Source organism: Athene noctua, chromosome 1 (assembly GCF_965140245.1).
Source record: "Athene noctua chromosome 1, bAthNoc1.hap1.1, whole genome shotgun sequence".
NCBI lineage: Eukaryota > Metazoa > Chordata > Aves > Strigiformes > Strigidae > Athene > Athene noctua.
In genome coordinates, this window is record NC_134037.1 from 21,382,341 (window position 1) to 21,407,799 (window position 25,459).

General features: G+C 37.8%; 1 protein-coding gene across 2 annotated transcripts in view; it reads left to right on the top strand.

Moving 5' to 3' along the window:
- EIPR1 (EARP complex and GARP complex interacting protein 1) overlaps positions 1–24,047 on the top strand; it is a 96,962-nt gene extending 72,915 nt beyond the window's left edge. For both annotated transcript variants that reach the window (XM_074895684.1, XM_074895685.1), the window contains 4 exons: positions 3,183–3,319; positions 6,705–6,872; positions 8,101–8,268; positions 21,389–24,047. In XM_074895684.1, the coding sequence (XP_074751785.1) occupies positions 3,183–3,319; positions 6,705–6,872; positions 8,101–8,268; positions 21,389–21,563 (648 nt within the window). In that variant the 3' untranslated portion in view covers positions 21,564–24,047. The remainder of the gene's footprint in view (positions 1–3,182; positions 3,320–6,704; positions 6,873–8,100; positions 8,269–21,388) is intronic.
- Positions 24,048–25,459: the final 1,412 nt, after the last annotated feature.

Consider the following 25,459-nt stretch of genomic DNA (forward strand, 5'->3'; position numbering starts at 1 on the left):
CACAACACCAGGGTGCTACCAACACCCTGCCAGCTCCCGACATAAAACACAGCACCGTGAGGGCTGCTACAGGGGAAAACAATTGACCTCAGCCAGACCCAGTACAGGGGGGAAAAAGTCTTTACAAAAGTCTTTACAAAATATTCCTATTGATATAGACTTATAAGTGAAAAATACATGTACTTCTGTGTATACATTATTTTAACTGAATAAATCAACAGCCTAGGATTAAGATAATAAACATGCCAGTGTGTTTGAAATTTTTCCCTTTCTGTCAAAACCATGATGGTATTCAAATTGAATGACATCATCATTAACTAAAAGTAGGATCTGGTCCACTGTGTCTGATAATAGAAGTAAGGAGGTATTAATTACACTGGTGCAGCACTGGTCTTCGTATTTTAAGAACACGTTTCTTTGGTTTTAAATAGGTGTAAGTTATAGGCAATATTAATTATAATGGCAAGAGGTAAACCCAGTGCTACTCTTTATGGACTTTTCATGTTTGTGAAAAAGTTCATCTAAAACTTGTGTGTAGTACTGGTGAAAAATTGAAGATATTTGTGTTTTTAAAATTTTGCATATGCCAAAATTTCTGCTTGCCTACACTGATCAAAATTTCAGAATCTTTTATTGGCTTCATCTACTCTATCTGTCTGGGCGTTACAAGTCACACTTTTTAATTAGAATTAGCCTGAAGAATTTTAGGGTTCCTGTTTTTTTCAGAAGTGCTTTGTAATAAAATTACAGGTGTGTTCATTCGCTGAATTATCTGGTCTACCTGCCATAAGAAATATTAACTAACCCTAACTTACTATACAGTTCTGTGGGTTTGTGGGGTTTTTTTTCCCCTTTCAACTTTTTTTGCTAACTTGTTGCTTCATTACAGCATTTAATACAAAATATTTACTTTTATTTGCATTAAGACAAGCTGCTCTCGTCCTTTTGATCACTCCCTTTGTTATTGTTTTGAGGACATTACCTTCTGGGGTGAAACTAATCTTATGCTCACTGCATCATTAACTTTTGCAATTAAATTAGCTATTCTTTGCCATTTATAATCATTAGCTGAACCCAAGAGAAGCCCAACCAATCCACAAGGTCTGGGTAGATTCTGCTAAAAAGATGATTGTTAATATTTCTGTATACAGACTTTAGGTTAGATGTCACAAATCACCGAACTCTTCCTTGGGTAAATGCTTGGGAAGGTAAGGATGAATTGACCAGTCTGAAATGTATGTGATTTTTTTCATACGTGTTGTTAAGAAATTGCACAGGATGCATGTGGTGGCCTCACCACTAAAATTTTGTTTGACAAGAAAAAAATTGTAATCTTCTTGTAATAGTTTACATGATAATGAAGACTTTAAAAAAAAATAAAAATCTGTAATGCTGAAGAAAGTCTACTGCTGACAAAGACCTTTTGTCCTGAGTCATGTTTTGGATATGTGATGCTTCCTGTCTCAATTACAGATCTTGGAAATACCTGATAAGAAATATTCTTTTTGTTGGTACTGTCTTATTGTTGGTGTTAATATTTGCTTCCCTTCTCTCCCTACAGTCTGAGCTTTGTTCAGCCAAGACTGCTTACTAAATAAACATAGTTTAATTCTTGAAATGACACACTTAATCTTTGCATATTCTCCTGTGTCTGGAGTCTAGTTATATGTCAAAATATAAACAGTGTGGTTTATTTTATTATCCTGCATCCAGTGTCCTGTGCAGTATTTTTTTTTATATTAATAACCTGGAAGTTTCAGAAGGGCTTTCAGACAGAATATGTACTTGAGGAGGAATGGTGCTAGAGGAGTAGTTTTTGCTGCAGTGTTATGTCACTCATTAACAGATGAGCAACATATGATCTTGCATGCTGAGAATTCTACGTTCTTTAAAAAAAAATCTAAAATAATTTTTGGAAGACAACACATTTTAGGTAGCATAGACTTCTGTGATAGAGGAGTTGTAATTTCTAGATTGTTAATCTGAATGCTAAATAAATATGATATATGATATTCTTGATGGAACTATAATAGTAAAAGTTAGTAAAATACCAAAATGGACTTTGGTACCATATGTAAATAGATTTAAGCAATATTGTATGACAGGATGTCAGTTAAAGTTTACGTAAGCAGTATGTATGTTTTAGTCATTTTCATCCATCAAAGTGTAATATTTCTTATATTTTTCTATTTAATAGAACATTTATGATATGTTAGGATTTAGGTAAAGTGATCCAATGCAATCCAGTGCATTAATCTGCTTCTGTGAAATACTTACTAATGAAACATTTTGAAATATGAACATTGTGTGAAAGATGACTAAATCTTCCTAGATGCTTGAAATTTGTATAGATTCTATATCTAATTAAAATGCAAGTATTTTGATCCCTCTGTTCTCCTTTAGATATTAAACAATCAGTTGCAGTAAGTGATTGGAAGTAAAATAATTTGTACATTCTGCACCTCCATTTTTCCCCATGTTCACATGGAATTGGAGGATAATTTGTACAACTTGAAAGAGAAAGTTGACTACTTTGTACCTTCTTTTCATTAATTGTGGAGATGCAGAGCTGTCTGCTCAGTGACATGCAAGCCGGTTTTGGAACTGAAACCTTTAATTCTCATAGATTGTAAATTTGTGATTAGCACCTGCTGTTAGCTTAATAGGTATGTATGTGATGACATGGGCACCTAAGCCTTGATTATTTTTTTATTATTATTTTTTAAAAGCTGCTATACACTTATTGAAGAGTCTCTTTGACACTATGATTATGTTCCTACAAATAAAATTTGGCATTTTGACATGGAAAAACTGTCTTGTAAGACTGTTCATGAAACTAAATGCATGTGTTTATTTGTCTGAAGCAGCTACTAATCTGTGCAATGTGCCCATATTGTCTTTGTATTGCTTCAACAAATGATCTGAAACTGTTTAGTTTATTAAAGAGTACAGTACTTCTAATATTTTTGAATACATTATGTAAGCCTTTGGAAAAATTACTTTGTGAGATACAAAATCAGCTGTAGCTTTTATTTTTTTCCTTTTTTTTTTTTAATTTTAGGATTTTGGTAGTCTCTTACACTTGGAACAATAGGCTGTTTTGCAGTGTTTCTCTTCAGTAGAACTAATTTCATTTTAGCATTACATTTAGAAACATTGCCAGCTCTGTTTCATTATTTTAGCTCTCTAGTTCTGCAGCCTTGGAAGGGAAAGGACAATTAAAATTTACTTCTGGAAGATGGAGTCCACACCACAATTGTACACAGATTGCAACAGCCAATGATACCACTGTTCGAGGATGGGATACACGAAGCATGAGGTAATAAGAAATTGTAGTCTTGTTCTCAAAGAAAGACAGTCTCCTTTGGAGATACATTTTTTCATTGCTCCTAACATTTATTATTTTTTTTTTTTTAAGATTAGAAACGTGGCAAAGCTATCACTTTTAAAAGGAATGGTTGAGCTTGCATAGCTGATATATTTACAATTTAGTAAAGGGTTTTCTCTGATTTTTCCTCCTCAGCTTCAGTTGTAACTTGTATATTGAGTTTTACTGAACTGTGTACTAGTCTGAGGATGATTTGTTCAATACATAGGCATTACCTGAACGAAGCTATTCTGTAATTCAGTCTGAAAATGATTTAACAACAGTCCTGACTATGCTATGAACTGTCTTCACAGCATACTATTTAAAGGTATTCTCTGAAGGTAATTCACAGGTTAAGTTTCCTCTTTTCTGATTTTTAACAAATAGCATACTATATTAAAGATTGTAGTATGCTAGTTATATGAAACTACTGAATCTATCAAAATCATAACCAAATCAATTAAGCTTTGAATATACCTAATAAGGTGTTTTCCTCCCTGCACAGTTGTGATTTTGATAAGCAAAGGAGTGATGTTGTGCACATCTGTTGCCATGACTACTAAAGCCTGTGCAAGCTTTTTTAAGATACGCTTTATCCCCTTAGCACATAGTAATTTATCACTAAACCGAGAAGACTGATGTCTTGTAATAACTTCTGTTGCCTTAAAGGGGGATGACTTTAAATTTAGTTCTATGGTTCCTGCCAGCTCAGGGGTGTAGTAATAAATCCCCATGTTTGCCAACTTTGTGTGTTTTTGCCGAAAAGGTTTGTTTAATTTAAGAAAGAAAAGGTAAAAATACAAATATAATAATTAAAACTCACTTCCTGTATGCTTGTCATCAGGTTTGAAAGTCCTGTTCTTTGCCTTGTAAAAGGTTACATAAAAATCAGCCTTCATATATATGAGTATACTTTAATTTATGAAGACTCATTTAAATGAAACATACAAGAGAGGAAAGAAAGGTCAAAGGAGAGAGGTGGTCTTCTTTAAGCTACCTTTGTCTAATGTTTTTGTAATCATCCTATTTTTAACATATAGCATGCAGAATTTAAGATTAAAGCCTGTGTTTCCCTGTAGAAAATGTTAACTATTGTGAAGTCTGCTTCATACTCAGTCTCATTAGAAAAAGCATCTCTCTCTTGCATGAATGAATACTCTGACTAACTTTTATGAAAGATACCATAGTCCAGATATTAACAAGGTCCTCAATGGAAGGGTAGCTTGGTTAACAAAAGCAAACCCCACCTGAGTGAAGCTCAGGTTAGATAGTCCTTAAACCAATTTAGAAGTATTAGGCTATGCCAAAGAACTGTTTGCAGTGTACATAAAAAATATGTTCAAGAATCTCATCTGCAATTACACTGTAATATGTCTAAAGTGATGTGAATATTTAATAATTAATAAAAATAGTTAGGCTAGAAGTACGTATTTAAAGTCAGGGCAGTATAAACTGTGGCAGTATAAGAAGCCAAAAATGGCTGGGGGGGGGGGGGGGGGGGCGGAGGCGGCAGAAATCAAGGAGAGAAAACTGCTGTACCAGCAAAGAGTAAGAAGAGAGAGAAACTAAAGAGATAGCTAGAAATAGCTACTTCCACAAGAGTGCAGTTATGATAGCTGTAAAGTAGAGGGAGTTAAGTTATTTTGGACATAGCAAACAAAGTAGGGGAAGGAAAAAAGAGGTTAGTGGGAAGACTCCTGGACTAGACTAGGAAGCAATCTCAATCAGAGAAGAGTTTGTGAAGCAGAGAAGACAAGACACCAAGATAAATGCATTTAGAAAGAGAATTGTATCAAAATTCAGACTCCAAGAACAAATTCTAAAAAAATATATGGAAAATGATGATGATTAGGAAGTGGAGCCAGTAGCTGGAGAAAATGTTCATGTGGTCTGTCCTTAATCTTATAATGTAACTGGGAAATTCAATGTAGATATTGTTGCTGTATGTAGGCTGATAGAGTGAAAGAAAAGAATATTTGGGAAGGAAAGGGATTGAGTGGCCAGAATAATAGTTAAGTTGGGATAAAGGCTTTTATGGTAAGCACTACTGAACATACAGTGGACAGTAGTATTTCTTTTTAAGTGTCTTTTTACACATATCTCCATGAGCAATATAAGAAGTGAAAGGTGAAGTAAAGGATGAAGGAAGTGGTTTATTGCTGCAAGCATGCTTGACATTTAAAAATTTTCCCTTAAATATACTTCAAGAAATTAAGAGAAAATACTGAATTTGATTCCCAGAATACCTGAGAGGAAGTCATACCTGAGTGATATTCTCAGAGTTTGACAGGTTAAGAAGAGTGTTGATGTTGGATATCTAAGCAATGTCCTTTATCCCGAGTGACTGCCCTAGCTGTCAGGATAGGGCTTAGTAAAGGCCTGGTATACTTTGGATCTCTCCTTATGGAGCTACTTTGCTTTGTGTTAGTAGTTAGGTGTTAATAGCAAGAGACTTCTCTGTATGGTCTTGACAGGCAACAGTGCAAGCAATACAAAGTTTTAGTCAGTCTGTGTTTCTGAAGAGAAATATTTTTCCTTTTAAAAAAAGAAAAAAACTCACAAAGTGTTTATGAGTTCTAGTGAAGATTGTAGGAGACTATCAAATCTAAGCAGCACTTTGACAGATGGAGGCTTTTGAGGAAGCTGGCAATGCAGTAGTGGAAACAAAACAAAACAAAAAACCTAACAAGCCCCAAGTTTAAGAGATGGGGTAGGGAGACAAGCTGATGGAACATGATGTTTTGAATAAAGATGCTAGGTTGTTAGCAGTACTACAAATGTTTTCTGAAGTGGTCCAGATGGATGAGTATGCGCATGACTGAGCAGTTTAAGAGCCACAGGTAAATTAATGATAAGTGCCAGATCTCAAGAAGGTAAGTTCAAATTGAGCAATAATAAAAAGCTGCTGTTCATATCTGTTGCATCACTTGTATCTCAGCTTTTCATATAGGGAGAACGAGATGTCATAAATACAGAATTAGTATAACTACTTAGGGATGGAGAAGCTCTTATCTGAAAATGTTGCAGTTTAGTAGCAGACATTTCATAACAGTTGTTAGAGAGCTGTGCTAGAATCATCTGGAACAACTGTTTCCTTTTAGCTCCAGATGATCCTAATACAAACAAGGAAAAAGCAAAGCTTTAAAGCAAACTGAGAAATCTATACAAGTCACTGCTGTTAACAGCTGGGATTTCCCTAAACTATGCACTAGCATTGGGAACTCTAGGTTTGTGGGTGCTAAGGGGATTATGCAAGTTTCCAGGGAAACAGATTCCTGTCAGTGGAGTGCAGTTAGCTTTTTATAGACCATTTAATTTTTTTTAATGTGTTTTACAGACAGATATATTGCATAGAAAATGCACACGGACAGCTGGTACGAGACCTAGACTTTAATCCCAATAAACAGTACTACCTGGCTAGCTGTGGAGATGACTGCAAGGTGAAATTCTGGGACACAAGAAATGTCACTGAACCAGTGAAGACACTAGAGGAGCATTCCCACTGGTAGAACAAATTATCTGCATGCTGTTTTGCGGGTGGATGGCTTATGTAATTTATTCAGCTAATTATTTTACTGTTTAGGAACAATGCAAACTAACTATGTTTATGCTATTGTGAATAATCGTTTTTCTGCACAGAGGAAAGGTTTCAACATGTGAATGTTCCTTGTGTGATTGTAAATTAAGAGTTTAGACAATATTAGTCTAATTGTCAAGAAATTGTCATTAACATTGTTGGGAGATAGGGTACACCTTTGAGAAGCACAGAACAGAACTTGACTTGTAGGGGCCAGCTGGGACACAGGTGTGTGCCTCCCCAAATTGTGCCTGATCTGCTGCACCTGATGTGCAGAAAAGCAGCTGCAATCTATCTATTGTTGAATGGCTGCAATGTTCAATAATTTCTTCATGCTCTTCATAGCCCTTAAGACAGCATATGCAAGTAAGTAATTTTATTCTCTGAGATAATATTTAGAGCCTGTATCTACAGCTCTGGCCTGTGGCTGGAGCAAGGAGAGAATCTTGTCTGACATTTGCAGACTTCAGTGGTTAAGAAAAAATGAGTGGTTCGTATTTTATAAAATTTCAGTTGGAGTTATTCTTACAAAATAAATCTGGACCCTGGAGCTACTTAGAGGAGAATGAAGATGTGAATTAACAGAAGCAGCTTTTTTACTTTTTTTCCAGAAGATTAAAAGAAAAAGAATAAAACAATAACCATGAGACATTTGGTATTAACTGGATATGTAAAATGTAAAAATTGAAGATAAATATAATCCTATTTTTGGTTTAGGGTCTATTTTAAACTTTACTGTAAGAATGTTGTGAGTTTTTTGTTTAACAGGGTATTTCTAATCTGTATTTTGCTTTGGGGAAATTTTTATATTTAGAACTTAAATATTTATCTGACTTGCTAAACAATGAATTGTTATGTACCCTCAAGGAATAATACCACTGAATGGTGTGTTTTGTTCTTTAGATTATTTTTTTTTCCCAACTTATTTCTTGAATTTTAAAGACATTTCATAGAAAACAGGTGACATGGAAGCTTAAAAGCCAGGTGAAGATGACAAAAAACAGTCTTTGGAATGAGGCATGTCACTTCTATGCATACTTACAACATTTAAGACAAAGATGAATTTTTAGTTCTGTTTAAAAAAAAAATCAATCACAATATTGATGCACTACCTGCCTAAAATTGCTTCTTGTTCTTTCTGATTTCATTTTTTTAGGGTCTGGAATGTCAGATACAATCATTCTCATGATCAGCTGATCCTTACAGGAAGCAGTGATAGCAGAGTTATCCTGTCTAATATGGTATCAATTTCTTCTGAACCATTTGGGCATATGGTAGATGATGATGAACTAAGTGACCAAGAGGACCAGCATCAAGAAGAGAAGTATGGAGTTTCCTGGGTTTTATGCAGATGCTTATAGTTTGTCTTTTCATTGTAATGGTTAACATGCTATTTTTTTACTGACTAGGATTTTTGTATACAGGCCTTTCAGGTAAGTAGTTCTAATTTCTACTTCATTTACTCAGAGTCTTGGGTGGAATACACACTTGAAATCTGATTGGCACGATCACTGTATATTCACTGGTAGGAAGGGGATGGTGATGTGGAGGACCAGTCCTAAAGTCCACTGGATCAATGAAAAGATTCACTTTAAGGGAGCTCGGGATCAAGTCAAGCACATGCAAGTTCACTGGGTTAAGTGAGAGTTGAAAATCTGCTTTCTGCATTTTCTGTGTATCAGTGGTAACCTTTAGGAAACGTTACTAGTCTAATGGTGAGCTTCTGCACAGGCAGAAGGAAGGAAGTATCAATACATTTTTTTTTTGTAAATTTTGCTCTTAATATTGCTGACTGCTCTAGAAACCAGTAACTCATCAGACCTACTTCAAGCAAAACAGACGTTTGTTTTTGACATTCTTGGTAGAGACTAATGCATGTTATTGCAAGCATTTGTAAACACCATCCACCTGGATGTATGAGGAATTGCGTGTTTTGCATGTGAATTTTGGAGGGATGTGGTTTTTAGTAAAGAGTTAAATGAAATGCTGAAATAGTTATTTTTTTATCTTCCATTTTTGTCTGCTTTCAACTTTTCCATTGTGAAATACGTGATGATTGTTTTCATCTGTGTACTTCTTTCTGAATATATATCTATATAGTGAGTTCCGTAGATCTAGTGCGGGCTGAGGTTTTCTAATTTTGTGACTAGTTTACATGGTGATCTTGAGCAAACTCTTCCTTTACAAAGTGAAGATAATGATACTGGAAGTCATGTAAAATATTTTCAGACCAACAGGCTTTAGTCTGTATTTTTGTTGTTCTTTGCAGCTGATTAACCTTGTTCTATACATCTGCACTGATCATTTGGTTTTTTGTTTCTGTTAATGTATTTTAAGATGCATAGCTGTCTGCAATGAAATAGGCAGATTACCTCCAGAAACTATCTTTTTCAGTGAAGAATAGTCAGATGGGATGAAGAACAAGGAAATTACAGTTACTCAGCTGTGTTTGCTAGATGTTTCAGTTAAAATTCTAGATGAAGCTGAGGTTACTTCTCTAGTTGCATTTTTAAGGTTGCTTTTGCACCTTTATTAATTAAGATATAGTTTTGATATTTTGGTTTCACATAAAGGACTTGGAAACCATTTTATTAATATTAAATAAGAAAGCTATCCCATATATAGAAGTGGTTATTTTAAATGTACAAGATATCTCTAGAAGCAATAGGTGATGTAAATGCCTGGAAAATCAAGGTGTATCAAATTACGTACCTACAAAGTCGATCACATCAAGAGTACATACTTTTTAGAACATAACTACAGCATTTTAAATATGATGTACTTTTTAGTTCCTTACATTTGGCTAGCTGTTGCAATTTGTTCTGGATGGAAGATAAATAGCATTAATGGAAGTCAGAAAGAGACCACTTTTTTACATATGTATATATGATGGGAATGTATTAATATAAATAATATCACAAGTAAATAGTGTTCTGACAGATGTTGTATAGTTGGTTTTCTGGAGTTCGGAGTTTCTGTTGATTGTAGACCATGTAGGTTGCCTCACTGAAACACAAGTGATTCTTTCTAGAATAGGAATTTTTGAAACCAAGAATGTGCAAAGCGATACAACAAATATAATACATCTTTTCTTTTGGCTATGGGATGGATGTAAAACACATCATGAGTGACTTGTATAGTAATGATGTAGAGCCCTTGCCTGTTCCTAGAGGCTACAAGAGTATCAATACTGCATTTACTTTTAAAATATATGCTTTTCAGTTGCCAATCTGTTCTCTATAAAACCTGGGAAAGCACATGAGCTTTTTTAACGTTTGCTTAGTATTATAAGAGTCTTGGTTTGGTTTTTGGTTTGTTCACTGGGGTTTTTTTGCCCCTCCTTGTTATGTGTTGATCTAAAAGAATGTTTGGAAGGTGCTCACCGGCCTTGAACTGTTGCCAGGTGAATGTCTGTTTAGTTTTGAGCACACTAATGAACCAGGGCATAACAACTGTTGGGAATACTTCTTGTTAGTCAACCTTTAGTGCCAAATATTTAGGCTTTAGTACCCTTTTCCCTCCTGGAGACCTCTTTGAAAAGTCTGTTGCACCGTTCCATGGGTACTGTCTCTTCTGTAAAACACAGATTTTTATTGTATAGCTTGATGGGGTGGGGTATGTGTGGGTTTTTTTTTGCTTGGGTATGTTCTAGACTTTTAAGAAAGTCTTATATTCTCACTGGGTTCATATTTATCTTGTTTTGGAGGACATTTGGTTTGCTATTAAATAGCACACAAATATTTAAAAAGAAAATGTCTTTTTTAGGTGTATCTTGAAATACACCAGAAAGAGCAGGTGTGTGTACAACTAGTATCTCCAGCCAGTCACCTTCAGACTGAGTGACCAAATCTCCCTGAAAAGAAGGTTGAAGTATCAAGTGGAAGGAAGGAAGGAAGAAGGCTCTTTCTTCATGGGCTACCTATTTTTCATGTTCTGGATAAAATAACTTGTAAAAACACTCCTGGGATTAAGTATGAAAACGAAGTGTATGTTTCAGTTGTATCTTCAAAGGGTTTTGTTTGTTTGTTTCTACTTAGCAAAAATCCCCATATTTTAAAAAAGTTGACTTATAGTACTAGTCTACACAGTTAAGACTTCCGAGGTCTTTAGGACTCATGTTAATTTTTAGTATATTTTGGAGTAAACTTTATAATTTTTATTGTATTTCTTGGCTGGAGACAAAAGCAAGTAATACGTTAGTTTAACCCTTTGTTGTTCAACCATGTAGAACTATGCATAAGTCTACCCACCAATTAATTCTTGTCATTTTCTGTATTAACTACCTACTTTTTAAGGCTCATGGCTGAGAAAACAAAAAAACATTGGCTCACTGAGTAATGAATAGACAACAAACCAAATGTTGTTGTATTCTAAAGGAATTATTCCCTGAGGTTTTTCCTTTAGGTGTTTATCCCATGTATGTGTTGACATCTTGGAACTTTATATGCTCCCATCTCGGAGACCAGAACGTGCTTGCATAAGCATAACTAGGACTATTGCATGAGGATCTGTCTCTTGTTGCAATTGAGTGACCTTCAGTTCCTTTTAACTGCTGATTCAGATCAGGGCAACTAGTTTGCTGTCTTTTCCCTGCTTTTAAACTGCTATTGTTGTTGTTTCTCTCATCAATCATAAAAATGTAAGAGCAGCCTGTATCATATCAAAGGTCTCCCTAGCCTGTGTCTGATTATTCCCTTTAGGATGGTTTTTTTGCCATCAGCCATGTACTTGAGTTTATCTCTTCTCACTGACTGTGTTTTTGTTTGTTTGAAACACACTAGCTGTGCACGCTCTGCCTCTGTGAAATGTGTCTAGGACAAACATACCAACTGCATTTAGTTTTTGCACTCAGTAAGGAAAGGCTTCAGTGATTTTTGTCTGGGAAGACCAAACCCACTGTCAAAAGTTAGGCAGTCTAAAAAGAGGATCAAGCTGTCCAAGGAGAGAAGATACAGACATGTGGCCAGAGGAGAGCTGTAGTGTGTTCTGGTCAAGTCTCTAGTCTGGATAATTTAATGCACAATTCAAATATGGAAAAAAAAAAATAGCTGAGAAATGGGGAATGAAAAGCTGTACTCCTAGCTTAATTTCTAGCACCTTAATCCAGAGGTAGAAAAAAGTGCACAAAACAAATGAAAATAGAACAGATTAAGTGAGTAAAAAGAACCTAGTTCTAAAAAGAACCCCAGAAGAGCCGTTGTAGTGGGTGACTCCATTCTGAGGGGTGTCGAAGGCCCCGTATGCAGACCAGACCCACTTCATAGGGACCTCTGCTGCTTCCCTGGGGCCCAGGTAAAGGTCCTCACAGCAAAACTCCCTGCTCTAGTGAGACCCAAGGACTACTACCTTCTCCTGGTTTTTCAGGTAGGTAGTGACGACATTACCACGAGAAGTCCTAAAGCAATGAAGAAAGATTTCAGGTCCTTGGGGAAACTGATTAATGGGTTGGAGGGCACAAATTGTGTTCTCCTCCATCCCTTCAGTTGTGGGGATGGATGAAGAAGAATACCAGAGAACTCAACAGATGAACTTGTGGCTCCAAGACTGGTGTTACCATCAGGGCTTTAAATTTTTCGTTCATGCGTTGGTATATAGGATGCCAGACCTTTTGGCATTAGATAGGATGCACCTGTCCCAGAAGGGGAGGAGGATCTTGGGGCAGGAGTTAGCTGGGCACATTGACAGAGCTTTAAACTAGATTTAAAGGGGGAAGGGGGCAAAACATTGGCCCATCTGAAGTGCATGTGTACCAATGCACACAGCATGGGTAACAAACAGGAGGAGCTTGTAGCTGCGATGAAACAGGAAAACAATGATGTTGTGGCTATTACAGAAACATGGTGGGATGTCTGCCATGACTGGAGTGTGCCAGTTGATGGTACAAGCTCTTTAGGAGGGACAGACAGGAAGGAGAGGTGGTGGGGTGGTGCTGTATGTTAGGGACTGTTATGATTGCTTTGAGTACAGGTGTAGTGAAGACAGGGTGGAGTGTCTTTGCATTAGAATCAGGGGGAAGGTCAACAGGGCAGATGTTGTAGTAGGAGTCTACTACAGGCCACCCATCCAGGACAGAGAGGTGGATGAAATATTCTATAGACACTTAAGAGAAATCTCATGATCACTTGCCCTTGTTCTTGTGGGTAACTTTAACTTCCCAGACATCTGCTGGAAATACAACACAGCAGAGCAAGACCAGTCCTAGAGATTCGTGGACTGTGTGGGAGACAACTTCCTGATGCAGCTGGTGAGTGAATCGACCAGAGAAGGTGCCCTGCTGGATCTCCTCTTTGTGAACAGAGGACTGATGGATGATGTGGCAGTTGGAGGCCGACTAGGGCACAGCAATCACGAAATAATAGAGTTCACTATTCTTAGAGAGGCCAGGAGAGGGTTAAGCAGGACTGACATCCTGGACTTCAAAAGGGCTGAATTTGTCTTGTTTAGGCACCTGCTTGAAAGGATCCCTTGGAAGACGATCCTGAAGTGTATAGGGGACAGTCAGTGACCTGCTGCATCACATAGATGCACGCAAGTCTATGGGACCAGACAGGATACACCCGAGGGTGCTGAAGGAGCTGGCTGGGGTGCTCACCAAGCCGCTTTCTGTTGTTTACCAGCAGTCCTGGCTGCTTGGGAAGGTCCCAACAGATTGGAAATTGGCCAATGTGATGCCCATATATAAGAAGGGTCAGAAGGATGATCCTGGAAATTACAGGTCTGTCAGATTGATGTCGGTACCCAGGAAGCTGATGGAGCAGCTCATCCTGAGTACCATCACACAACATATGCGGGACAAGGGATGCTCAGGCCCAGTCAGCATGGGTTTATGAAAGGCAAGTCCTGCTTCACAAACCTGATCTCCTTCTACAACAGGGTGGCCTGCTTATTGGATGAGGGAAAGGCTGTGGATGTTGTCTACCTTGACTTTAGGAAGGCCTTTGACACCATTTCCCACAACATTTCCCTGGCAAAGCTGGCTGTTCACAGCTTGGATGGGCACACGCTTTGCTGGGTAAAATACTGTCTGGATGGCCGGGCCCAAAGAGTTGTGGTGAACGGAGTTAAATCCAGTTGGCAGGCTGTCACAAGTGGTGTCCCCCAGGGCTCGGTTTTGGGGCCACTCCTGTTTAACATCTTTATTGATGATCTAGACGAGGGGATCGAGTGCACCCTCAGTGAGTTTGCAGATGACACCAAGATGGGTGGGAGTGTTGATCTGCTCGAGGGCAGGGAGGCTCTGCAGAGAGACCTGGACAGGCTGGAGCCATGGGCTGAGGCCAACTGGAGGAGTTTCCATAAGGCCAAATGCCGGGGGCTGCCCTTGGGCCACAACAACCCCCAGCAGCGCTACAGGCTTGGGGAGTAGTGGCTGGAGAGCTGCCAGTCAGAGAGGGACCTGGGGGTGTTGATTGACAGCGGCTGAACAGGAGGCAGCAGTGTGCCCAGGTGGCCAAGAAGGCCAATGGCATCCTGGCTTGTGTCAGCAATAGCGTGGCCAGCAGGGACAGGGAAGGGATCTTACCCCTGTACTCGGCACTGGTGAGGCTGCCCCTCGATTCCTGTGTTCAGTTTTGGGCCCCTCACTCCAAAAAGGACATTGAATGACTTGAGCGTGTCCAGAGAAGGGCAACGGAGCTGGTGCAGGGTCTGGAGCACAGGTCGTACGGGGAGCGGCTGAGGGAACTGGGGGTGTTTAGTCTGGAGAAGAGGAGGCTGAGGGGAGACCTCATCGCCCTCTACAGCTCCCTGAAAGGAGGTTGCAGAGAGCTGGGGATGAGTCTCTTTAACCGAGTAACAAGTGATAGGACAAGAGGGAATGGCCTCAAGTTGTGCCAGGGAAAGTTTAGACTAGATGTCAGGACGTATTTCTTTACAGAAGGGGTTGTTGGGTGTTGGAATGGGCTGCCCAGGGAGGTGGTGGAGTCCCCATCCCTGGAGGTGTTTAAGAGTCAGGTTGACATAGCGCTGAGGAATATGGTGTAGTTGGGAACTCTCAGTGCTAGGTGAACAGTTGGACTAGATGGTCTTAAAGGACCTTTCCAACCTAGTTTATTCTGTGAGTATTTGGGGTGCGTTTAGCTTTCATTCCTAAAGCAAAGCTTCTGTGCCTGGATAAGAACATAGGGAGCATTTTTTGATGCTTCAGTTTGAAAAAAACATTTAAAATATGGGGTCATTCCACATCTGTGCATGCAACTGATTAAGCCAAGCTTCTCTTTGGCCTCTCTTTCTTTAATGGCTTTACACTGTGGTGTTGCAAGGACTTCCTTCCTTCAACACTGAAATTACCTTAATTCCAAAGTTCCTGAAGGTGTGTCAGTTCCCTTTTAGACATCTGCAGAGCACTGAGAATTGTCTTTCTCCAAAGGGAGGTGGCAACTTTCATAGCCTTTCTTCATTCTTTGGTCATCCAAAATCCTTGTCAGTGAGTCTGTTTGGTTGAGTTAATTAGTCTGACAGTCACTTTAATTCTACATTGCTATTTCTAACAATAAAAGACCTTTACTAGGTTCTTGCAGTTTAGTGTGACCATCTTTACCTGCCAAACATTACTCCTTTTCTTTAGTTATTGCAATATATTTATTTGCCTTATAGGTTCGAATTTTAAACTTGGTAGGTCTCTGGTACGCTGATGCTATGCAGCATGAGAAGACCATTCGCTACCTCAGAGCACCAACGGCAAGGTACACACTGCATCTACAGCAGTGTTTTCATTCTTTATGGCTTCTGTGGCCAGAGCTTCATGACAAGGCTCAACTGATAATAGAGGACTTGCTCTTTAAGAGAAAAAGCCTTATCTGTATCCATACCAGTGGGAAGATTTATATTCTCAATAGCATTTTGAGCTTATACATCAGTCCTGAATAGGTAGCCATCCTTAAATTTAGTGCTGCAGAAGGGGCTACCAGTTCCCTTAGCTCTCTGTGGTTTGCAGGCTTACGATGTCTGCTGTGTTTTCATGGCAGAACTGATTACTAGGGTCAGTATGCTCCCTTCTCCCTTATGCTACATTTTTTGGCAGTATGTTCTAAGCTTATCGTTATCTTTGTTATCTATTGAAGATTGTACCAAAAAATCACATTAGGATTTTTTTTTTAGTGGTTTTCCTGAAGTCATATTTTTACATCTTTTTGACCATAGATGTTAACTGCACTGTCTTTCGATAGAAACAGAACAAGATCCGACACAAGTGCTTATCACCATTTTGCATTTAAAGCTGAGAAGTGTAAAGCATAGTTTTTTCCACTACAGGGTATCTCATTGAGATAATGAAGTTTTTAATGAGATTTTAAGTGTAGGAACATCTTCAGCAGTCAGAATGGACCAGAGAGAAGATGGTAGCTGTCCTCTCTGTAGACAGAGATTTCCCTCAAAATTCAGTCTAAACGAGGTGGTGCTTTCTACTTTTCATGATAGAAATGTGGTTTGTTGACTTTACGATAGTAAATGCTGTGGTTTCATGATAATACACACAAACTGTGTGATCTAACGTAACACCTTTGTATACACATGCATGACCTCAGGAGAGTGAGTTGTCAGCACTGATATTTTGAAAAGTATTTGCCAAACATTCATGATAAGGCAGGCTTTCCAGGGCATTATCACACAGCTGCCAATAGTGTTAATATGGATGATATTTTGCTTGTGGTATTTATGTCTCAGAGAAATGTAGAAATAATAGGATTGTGGTATGGAATTAACCAAGAGACTCAATTAATTAAAAAAGCTTAAATAGTTTCTGTTTTGGGGAATGTCAGTATTTAGGACTTGACTTGGTTGGATGCCTGTGAAGTTGGGCCAAATTTAGTGCAGCAGCACTTTCCAATTCCTAGATTATTTTTCTTTAAAAACATGTTTTTTCTTACTATTTCTTTCTTTAACCCTCATGAACAGATATACCCTCCTTAATTTCTTTTGTGTATTTGGAAAAAATATGAAACCTGTTATGTTAAAATATGCATTTCCTGTTCTTAAAGGTGGCATTTTCCTGTAGAAGCAGTTCTGAAGGCTGTTTTTGAGTGGAAAAAAAAATAGGATAATGCTTACAATAGTATGAATGGCCAATTATTATATATAAAAATTGCATTCCAGTATAAACATCCTTGAATTCTGTTTTCCTGAAGAGTGCTAAGTTTTCTCCTGCAGCTAAAGGGAAGAGGCCTCTACAGGGCTTTTTCTGGAATCCAATGGCATGCTTTTCAGGATTCATTTTGGATGCTGCAATACATGTTGCTGCTCTATTGAATCACATGTATTTCATAGTAATTTTTAGATTAAAGAGGATTTAATTTTGATTGTGATAAGGAATTAATAATTTTGGTGACTCTGTAAAACATATTGTATTGAACATTGTGGTGACAAACCAGAATCACAAGCACAGCAAACTTAAGTGGTTGTTAGCATGAGAAGTAATTGGAAATAACAGCTCTCTACATGAAAACAATTATCCAAGGCTTAACAGCCTTCTCTCTCAAGTCTGTAACACAATTAACCTCAAAGTTATCTAGTAAAATGAAAGCTTTTCTCCTTTCGTAGGAGAAGCTGGTAGAGGTCGTGCTATGTGAATAAGACTACAAAGAGAAAGCAGTCCAGTTTCAGCTCTGTGTGACACACATCTTAAATTCATGCAGGATTTAGGTAGAGATTACACATTTCTTGCCATGAGTTCTTGATGGCATAAAAGTTTGATGCCTTTTCAAGTGATGCAATGCAAGACCATAAGGAGGGAAATAGGTATTTTAGTCTGGCCAGACAATGTCTTTAAAATAGTACAGAAAAATGAGAAACCAAAGGAAATTTTTAATGGGTGGGGAGATTTTAGGACAAGGAAGAAAAGAGTTTACTAAGCTTGCCAGGCATAATAAGTGATTACCAAGTATGCTTATCAAATATAGTTTAGTCAAAATGCTCTGTCAAGGGATCAATAGACCAAGGACCTACACCAGTGGTACACTAAAGTGGTTATAGCATAGCAACTGCGTTTTTATAGCCGGAACTTGCAGCTTTTATATAAAAACAGAGATCTCTGTGTTTTGACAACAACCTGAATTATACATATTAAAGTAGCATAGAAGAAATAGAAGAAAGCTTACATCACATCCACCTGTGTACAGGTACTCTTCCTGTTTCTGAACTTCTTTAACTGGAAAGAAATTTAAGGTCCTGAACTCTGCCCCCTGTTCCAAAACCTGCCAAAGATCTGCTGTCTGTCCCAGTATCCAGCCCTCTTTGAATGCTCTCCTCTTCTGTCTCCGGTGTTAGGCATCTAACCTAAGGCAAATAACTTGGGCATTGTCATCAGGAATTGGTAACTACGAAACGGAAGGTTTCTGAGATAAGAATAATGCACATGAAAGTACAGTGGAATTCTTTTAATCATTGCTACATTATGAGTAGAGTAATAGAAAAAATATACTCATCAGTGCTATGACATGATAGGCTCTGCAATTACCTGCTGTGTGTTAAGGAGAAATTGCAGCAGCTGATAAAAGCAGAAGGGTAATTAAAATATCTACATAGACAAAACACCTTCAGATAAATACAGGTTGTTTTGTATGTGTTCCGCTAGTATGTGCTGTGACCAAGATAATCTTTTTTAATAGACTCTGTTTATATTTAAAAGGTATTTGTTACCTACCTTAAATAAGTGTCAGTGTCATAGCTGTTAAGTCTGTAATTTCTTGCATTAACCAAATTCTATTTAATATTTGGGGAGTTAGGAGAGTCTGAGCTGATTCTTTAATAAATAAAAATATGCAAAAGCTGTGTAGAATTTTGTTGAGAGTAAGTAGTTTGTTGTGGGACTGGGAAACTAAACAATTCTAAGTGTTCTAGATTCATGTCATAGGTTCAAAAATAGTATCCTCAGCCTATTCTTGGATGCACATAGCCAAAATGGAGACAGATCTGAGGTGTTTACTTGGAAGTCTCTTAGCATGGAGTAAGGTGGTCTGTCTCCAAGAGATTCCTGTTGTGAGGGGGGAAGAAACCCACCATAAACAACCTTGCTCCTTCTGGGTTTTTTTTCATTATTTTTAACAGTCTTTCACATACATGAAATAATTCTGCTTTTTATTCTAATAGCATAATCCTTTGGAGTTCATTACCCATTACATAATTTAGAGGGTAATCTGTTTTCATTCATAACGTTTGTAAAGGATTCTCATGGACAGTTTCTTTTGAATCTTCTGTGTTGTTCCTGAGACGTGTCATTCTGAGATGATTTTATTTCCATCCTGCTTATCTTGTGTAGTATCTAGCTCTTTTACACCAAGTGATCACTTCCGTAAGGATTTTCTCGGATTCTGAATAACTGTCTCAAGGCTATAACGTTCTTATGCACAGGTAGTCTATACATAATACTATCATAGATCTATGCTATTTAAAATTTAAAAAACCCACATGGAAAACAGAACTCATGTGGCCTAAAGAACCATATGGAATAACAAGCTTTCTTTTTTCTGTGAAGGGAAAAGATTACTTTCATAGTCAAGAAGAAATTCAGTGTATATACAATAATAAATGACAGTTAATTGTAGTCATAAATGAAAATTCCAAACAGAAGTTCATCTACGGGCTTCTTTCCTGAATATTTATTCCCCTATGATTTTTCTAAATTAAATTAGATGAACTGTGTTATTTAAATGAAACACTGAAACAACTCTGAGCATGCAGAAAATAGCATAATATAGAAGCTTATTTGTCCTTGTTTATCCAACCTTCGGTTAACTTGAGGCTCCTGGTTAACTGTAAGTCGGTCGTGTCCCCTGACAGCCATGTGCACCGTGCATTACTCCCCTGCTTATCTGGAGAGACATCTGAAACCTTCAGAATAATGGAGTTGTGGGTAAGTGGGTGAGCACCGCATGAAGCACATTGCTGTCTAGGGACATGACCAACTTTCACTTAACCAGGCATGTCAGTTAACAGGAAGTTAGAAAAACACATTGCAGGAGATGAAGTGTCTGTGAGTGTGTGTGTTTATTAGCTCTCTGCTGTTAGATGGTTTGTATCAAAGTACATATTCAGGAGAACTGCAAAACAAGTCTGCTCTTTGTAATTAACCAGGGGCTGCATGTTGCTTGTGCTATGACCCTATTTTTGTTAGTTGACTTTAAAAGTAGCATAAGTAAATGATAAAAGTCCTTGAAACTGCAGAATAGCTTCAGATATTTCGTATCAGACTGCTCTTGGTTTATTCATTAAATTAAGTTGAATTTTAATTGCAATGTTAAATTCACAGCTGGTTAGGCTGGCTAGGTGGAGCAATGATATCCTGCAAGCGATTCAAATATGTTATCATATACACTTTGTGATCTTAGAGATGTGTGCTTTCAGAGAGCCGCAGTAAAGGGCAAAGATGGCCAGTAACACCACTTCATTTCTGTAGTAGCAGCATCTGTTTAAATGATTGAGTGGCATTCACAGCACTCTTTGGCTTTGCTTTCTGTTAGGAGGATTTCAGCTGTAATACAAGGCTGTGTCTGGGAGGCAGGGGGGTGCTTCTGAAAGACTGGCTGATTCCTGTCAGATAGAGGTGATCCTCTGTGGGTGAGGGAGCGCTGAGGTCATCTTTTGAAAACTCACCTACCCTGTAGCTACAGAATAATGTGTTGTGGTGTTGCTCTGGGAGGAGGGACTGGCTCTGTGAGTGAAGGAAAGAAGGGCTGTTCTCAGCTATCAGAGCACAATCAATGACTTTTGGATGGTTTGAGCTTCAGAGAATTGCCTCAATCTGTTCTTAAATATTTGCAATGCAAAAGTGAATATGTCTGTCTCTCATGATGTAGGTGACCAGGAGCTCAGGTGTTGCAGTGAGAGGTGAAGGTATACAATAATAGATATGAACCTGGTGTTCTTATACCCCTGTGAATGGGAGATAAAAATTAAACTGTTCAGAGTGGTGCCTCTCTATTCTTTCCATTACTCTGGAGAGAATGGGTCCAATATGGTAGCGCAGGAGACACGATGATGTTAAGGACTGCAACTTTTTGCCTATCTACATATCTCTAATAAGACTATATGCTATTTTAAGAATTCAGTTAACAAGGAAGAGATGGAGCATGATGAGAGAAGAGATTTTGATAACAATGTGTGTTTAAGTCACATTTAGATCATACCCTGTAGTTTAACTTGCTTTAAAGAGAGAGATGCTTAGTGTAGGTTCTGAGAGACTTGGAAATGCACTGAAGTTGAGAATAAGAGGTATTTTGTCCCTGAAAACAGGGTTTTTTAACATTGACTTGACTCTGCTGTGTTTTCTAAAGTATAGGTACATGTAGACATCTGGTATGAAATACTTCCTTAGAGCTTGCTACTGCATTCTTATACTTTAAATAGGAGGCTGCTTTATCTAGATGTTAGTGACAGTTAATATTGCCTTTTAAATCAAGTGTGCTCACAGATCCTTACTATTTTTTCTTTTTTTTTCCCTCCAATTTTAGGATTAAAGAGCCCCTTCAGGACAGTGTAATAGCTACCTATGAAGAACATGAAGATAGCGTTTATGCAGTTGAATGGTCCTCAGCAGACCCATGGCTATTTGCCTCTTTAAGTTATGATGGGAGACTTGTTATTAACAGGGTTCCCAGAGCTCTCAAATATCACATACTGTTATAATTTGTTTGGATTATGGTGGAGTTGTTATCTTGATGTCCACAATTGGTTAGGTATTGTTTAGTTTTTTGGGGTTTTTTTTTTTTTTTCAGGATCTGTTTTTATTAAGTATAAATGCTAGAATTGTGTTAAGAATATCTGTACTAATATAGACAATTTGTCTTTTGCCTTGGAAAACTACGATGCATTTTCTGAATTTTTGTATTTGAGGGGCTAATCACTTTGAATTATAAAGTTCCTGGAGATACTGGATATTTCCCATACTATTGCTTTATAACTTCAGCTTTATGCAAATATAGTGGATTACAGAGGTGTTATGCTGCTATAAAATTGGGACAATGTAGAGTGCATGTAGCAGAAGTGATATATTAATTTACAAGAACAATACTTTATCTTTTTGATATAAGCAGCGTTCTGCTCTTAGCTAGAGCCACACAGATTCTGGTAAATATTCCGGTCATTCTTCAATGTTCATAAATACAGTTGGGAATGGTCTTAAGGCTTTCTTAATTCAGTCTGTTTTAAACACTTTTTCTCCCATTTTGCATAACCTAAGAAGAAATGTTAATTGTGAAGGTGAAACCTTCAAAAGATATTTTTCATTTAAGCCTTATGGTAGTATCAACAAAGCACCATCCTGTAATTTGCAAGCTATTTTGAGCTATGTGTTGTTTTTGGAAACAATATTAGTCTTTACTGAAATATTTTATATACTCATGTAATGTATTATCCCATGTTTATAGAACTTAGTTGTGTTGTAACATATTTTGAGGGTCTCTGGAGCTATTCCATTGTTAATGTGAAAAATCTCTATAGTATTTGTAAGTAGTCTCTCTTTCTTATCCTTTTGGCTTTGTGCCATTCTGCAGTACGCTGACATGATGTAGCAGGCTTTCAACTAAGCACAAAATACCCTTTGTTATATCCCACTCTTTACCTGACTGAGGCATTGGTGAATGTCTTGTTACAAATGCTGAGAACAAACAGGTGCTGCCCTGTAGGACAATGCACAGAACACATGAACCGTGGATGGAAGGCATGGTAAAACATGCTTGTACATACTCACACACACACACACACACCCTCCCCTTGCATAGCTTGCATTAAAGTGAAAATTCTGCTGCTTGTTCTTTGTGTACTCAGATGAACCGCAGCAGTAATTGTTCCCTGTTTCCTTTTCATCATTTATGTTCTGTTAACTTCAGAACCTGGGCATGTGCAACGGTGTTGGTTGTGGCAGCATTGTGTAAGACCACTCTGAAGAAACAGCAATGAACATGGGATGGAAAGATCAATACCAGCCTCTTCCCATGATTCTTCCTGTTGCTATGGCAACTGTTGGTGTTAGTGTTGAGGGACAGCCTGCTGCTCACCTCTGCTTGTCCTTACCCACTCTTGGATCGAAACATGTCCAAATGTGATTTGTTGTGTATACACAGCTGCTTCTGTGAGAACATGCTTTGAGAGCATGACTGACTGCTATAGGCCAAAACATCCAGAAAAGATGAAAATTGAATTCTATTTCTGACTTGCTTGAAGAGCTTGTTTGGAAGAATTCATGGGAGTGAAGTAATCCAATTAAATCATCTGTACTGTTGTTTGTATTTGTGTTATGATGCTGTCTGCTCTTGAATGAATGCTTCATTGGAAATTCTGGTGGTCTGATTTTCTGCGTTAAGATTTTAAACTTGTGTTATTTCAAATTGTCTCCATCTGTATTTAGGCATGAGCTATTCACCTGTATACTGTAAGAAAAATTACATTTTTAAATCAGTGGTGCTTCAGTTATTTGAATATCAAAATCTTTGGCTGGGCTGTAGCTTTATATGTGGAGCTTTCAATTGTCAGACACAAAAGCTTGTTGGGTCCTATCCTGTCCATAGTCCACCTACCCCACTCCCACCTCCCATCCCCCCCAAAAACCCCTGCAGTATATCTTTAGTATGCAGTAGAACTCTTTAAAAACTTTTTTCACATTAGCAATAAAGGTCTAATGAAATTTTATTGTCTGTTAATGTATATGGCTTGTGGTGTGGAGGTGATGGGAAATTATGTAACAGTATGTGGGATTTGATTTGATTTTCAAAATGTAATAAATGTGGGAGAGATTTCAGACTATTTTTTATGTGAATGTATTTCCTTTAATATTGTAAATTTATACAAGCTGGAAAGCTCTGTAAACAAATAATATCAAGAAATGTTTTCTTTTGTTTTAGTTTTGTTAAACGTGTATATCACTCAATAGGGAAGAAGAGAGGGGATGAAAACTGGGAAGGAAGGGAGTAGCAGGTCAAATTTGAATAAAATGTGTTACAGTAGAATCAAGGGAGCAGGAAGGGTCAGGTTTTAATCATTTTCAGCTGTTTGTAAAGTGGGATCTGAGCTACATGTATAGCACTGGCAGCAATGTGGAAATGACCTTCAGAAAGGAAAGGCTTTTGACAAGGTTTCATCCCAGGCAGTTAGAGAAAGCATGCTGCTGTAGAATAAGAGGAAGCGTTCAAAGATGGTTAAATAACCGATTAAAAGATCAGAAATAGGAAGCAGGAATAAATCATCACATTTCACAGCAAAAAGAAATTACCAATTCTGCAAGGATCTGTGCCTAGGCGTGTGCTTCACAGTGTACTCATGACCTTTCTGGAAGAAGGGCTGCATAGAAATATGGCAAAGTTTGCAGATACTGTTCAGATTAGTAATGACAACTGAAGAATTATGGAAAGGTTTACCTCACAGAGTGGCTGGATGATAAAATGATAGATGAAGTTTCAGTGCAGGAAAAGTGAAGTAATGGATATGGAAGAAAACAGTCATTCTGCGTAACTACTGGGAACTATCAATACAAGGCTTTTAATTGAAGTAAGTTCTTAGTGTTTTCATAGATCTTTAACAGTGTCATCTTAATAGAGGTTAAAATTTTAATTAAAATGTTGGGAGTTACTAGAAAACAAATGGAGAAGAAAATAAAGCATTATTAATCTGTTAATATGTATTTATAAACCTGTAGTGTATGTGCATCTTGAATACTGTGTGTAGTTCTAGTTTCTTCCATCTCAAACCTTATGTATTAAAACTGGGAAAGATTTTAGAGGAGCGTGACAGGAATAATGAATAGCATGCAACACTTGTATGAGGATGACTGAATAGACTGAAAGGCAGATGGTTGAGAAGGGAATGATACAAGTCCATAAAATCACAAATCCAGAGGGAGAGGAGGAATAGGGAGTGATTGTTCACTGTCCTTCCTGATACCAGAACTAGAGGTTATTAAACAGAATCTGCATGTGATCGCTCAAAGCATATGAGGTAGTCTCCACAGGTGTGAAGGTGAGCTATGGCACTCTTCATAAACAATCCCTTCCCCCGCAAAACAAACAAACAAAACCACCCTAAGAAACAAAAACCACCTCATTAATGTTAAAGTTTACATGACGTGAAAGTAGCTAAACCAGTACTTGAAAAACAAATCTATTAAAGGCTCCTAAAAATAAAAACAGCATCTCTGGCTTAGAAAATCCTTTTGAACCGTGAATCGCTGGACACTACAAAGAGTACTGGTAGAGAATCCCTGTGTGCTTGTCTGGTCTTTACTTACGTCCCTAGCATGTGCTACTTGCCAGTGAAGGTAGAAAATAGAAGTTAAAACCAGTAACTTGTTTTCTAAACCTTTGTCTGTAGTGCTGAGACAGCACCTTGCTCCTTCATGTTTCTCTCTCACAACTGCTTACTTTGGTTGTAAGTTGTGTTTTAGGGGTTTCAGAAAACGCTCATGTCTCAGATTAATTTTTTACAGAATCCCAGTATTATTTCTGGAAACTATCTTGTTGCAAAACACACGTTGTCAGTAAGACTGTGGAGGCAAGCAGATTTCTGTACAACAAGAAGTCAGTCACCGCTTC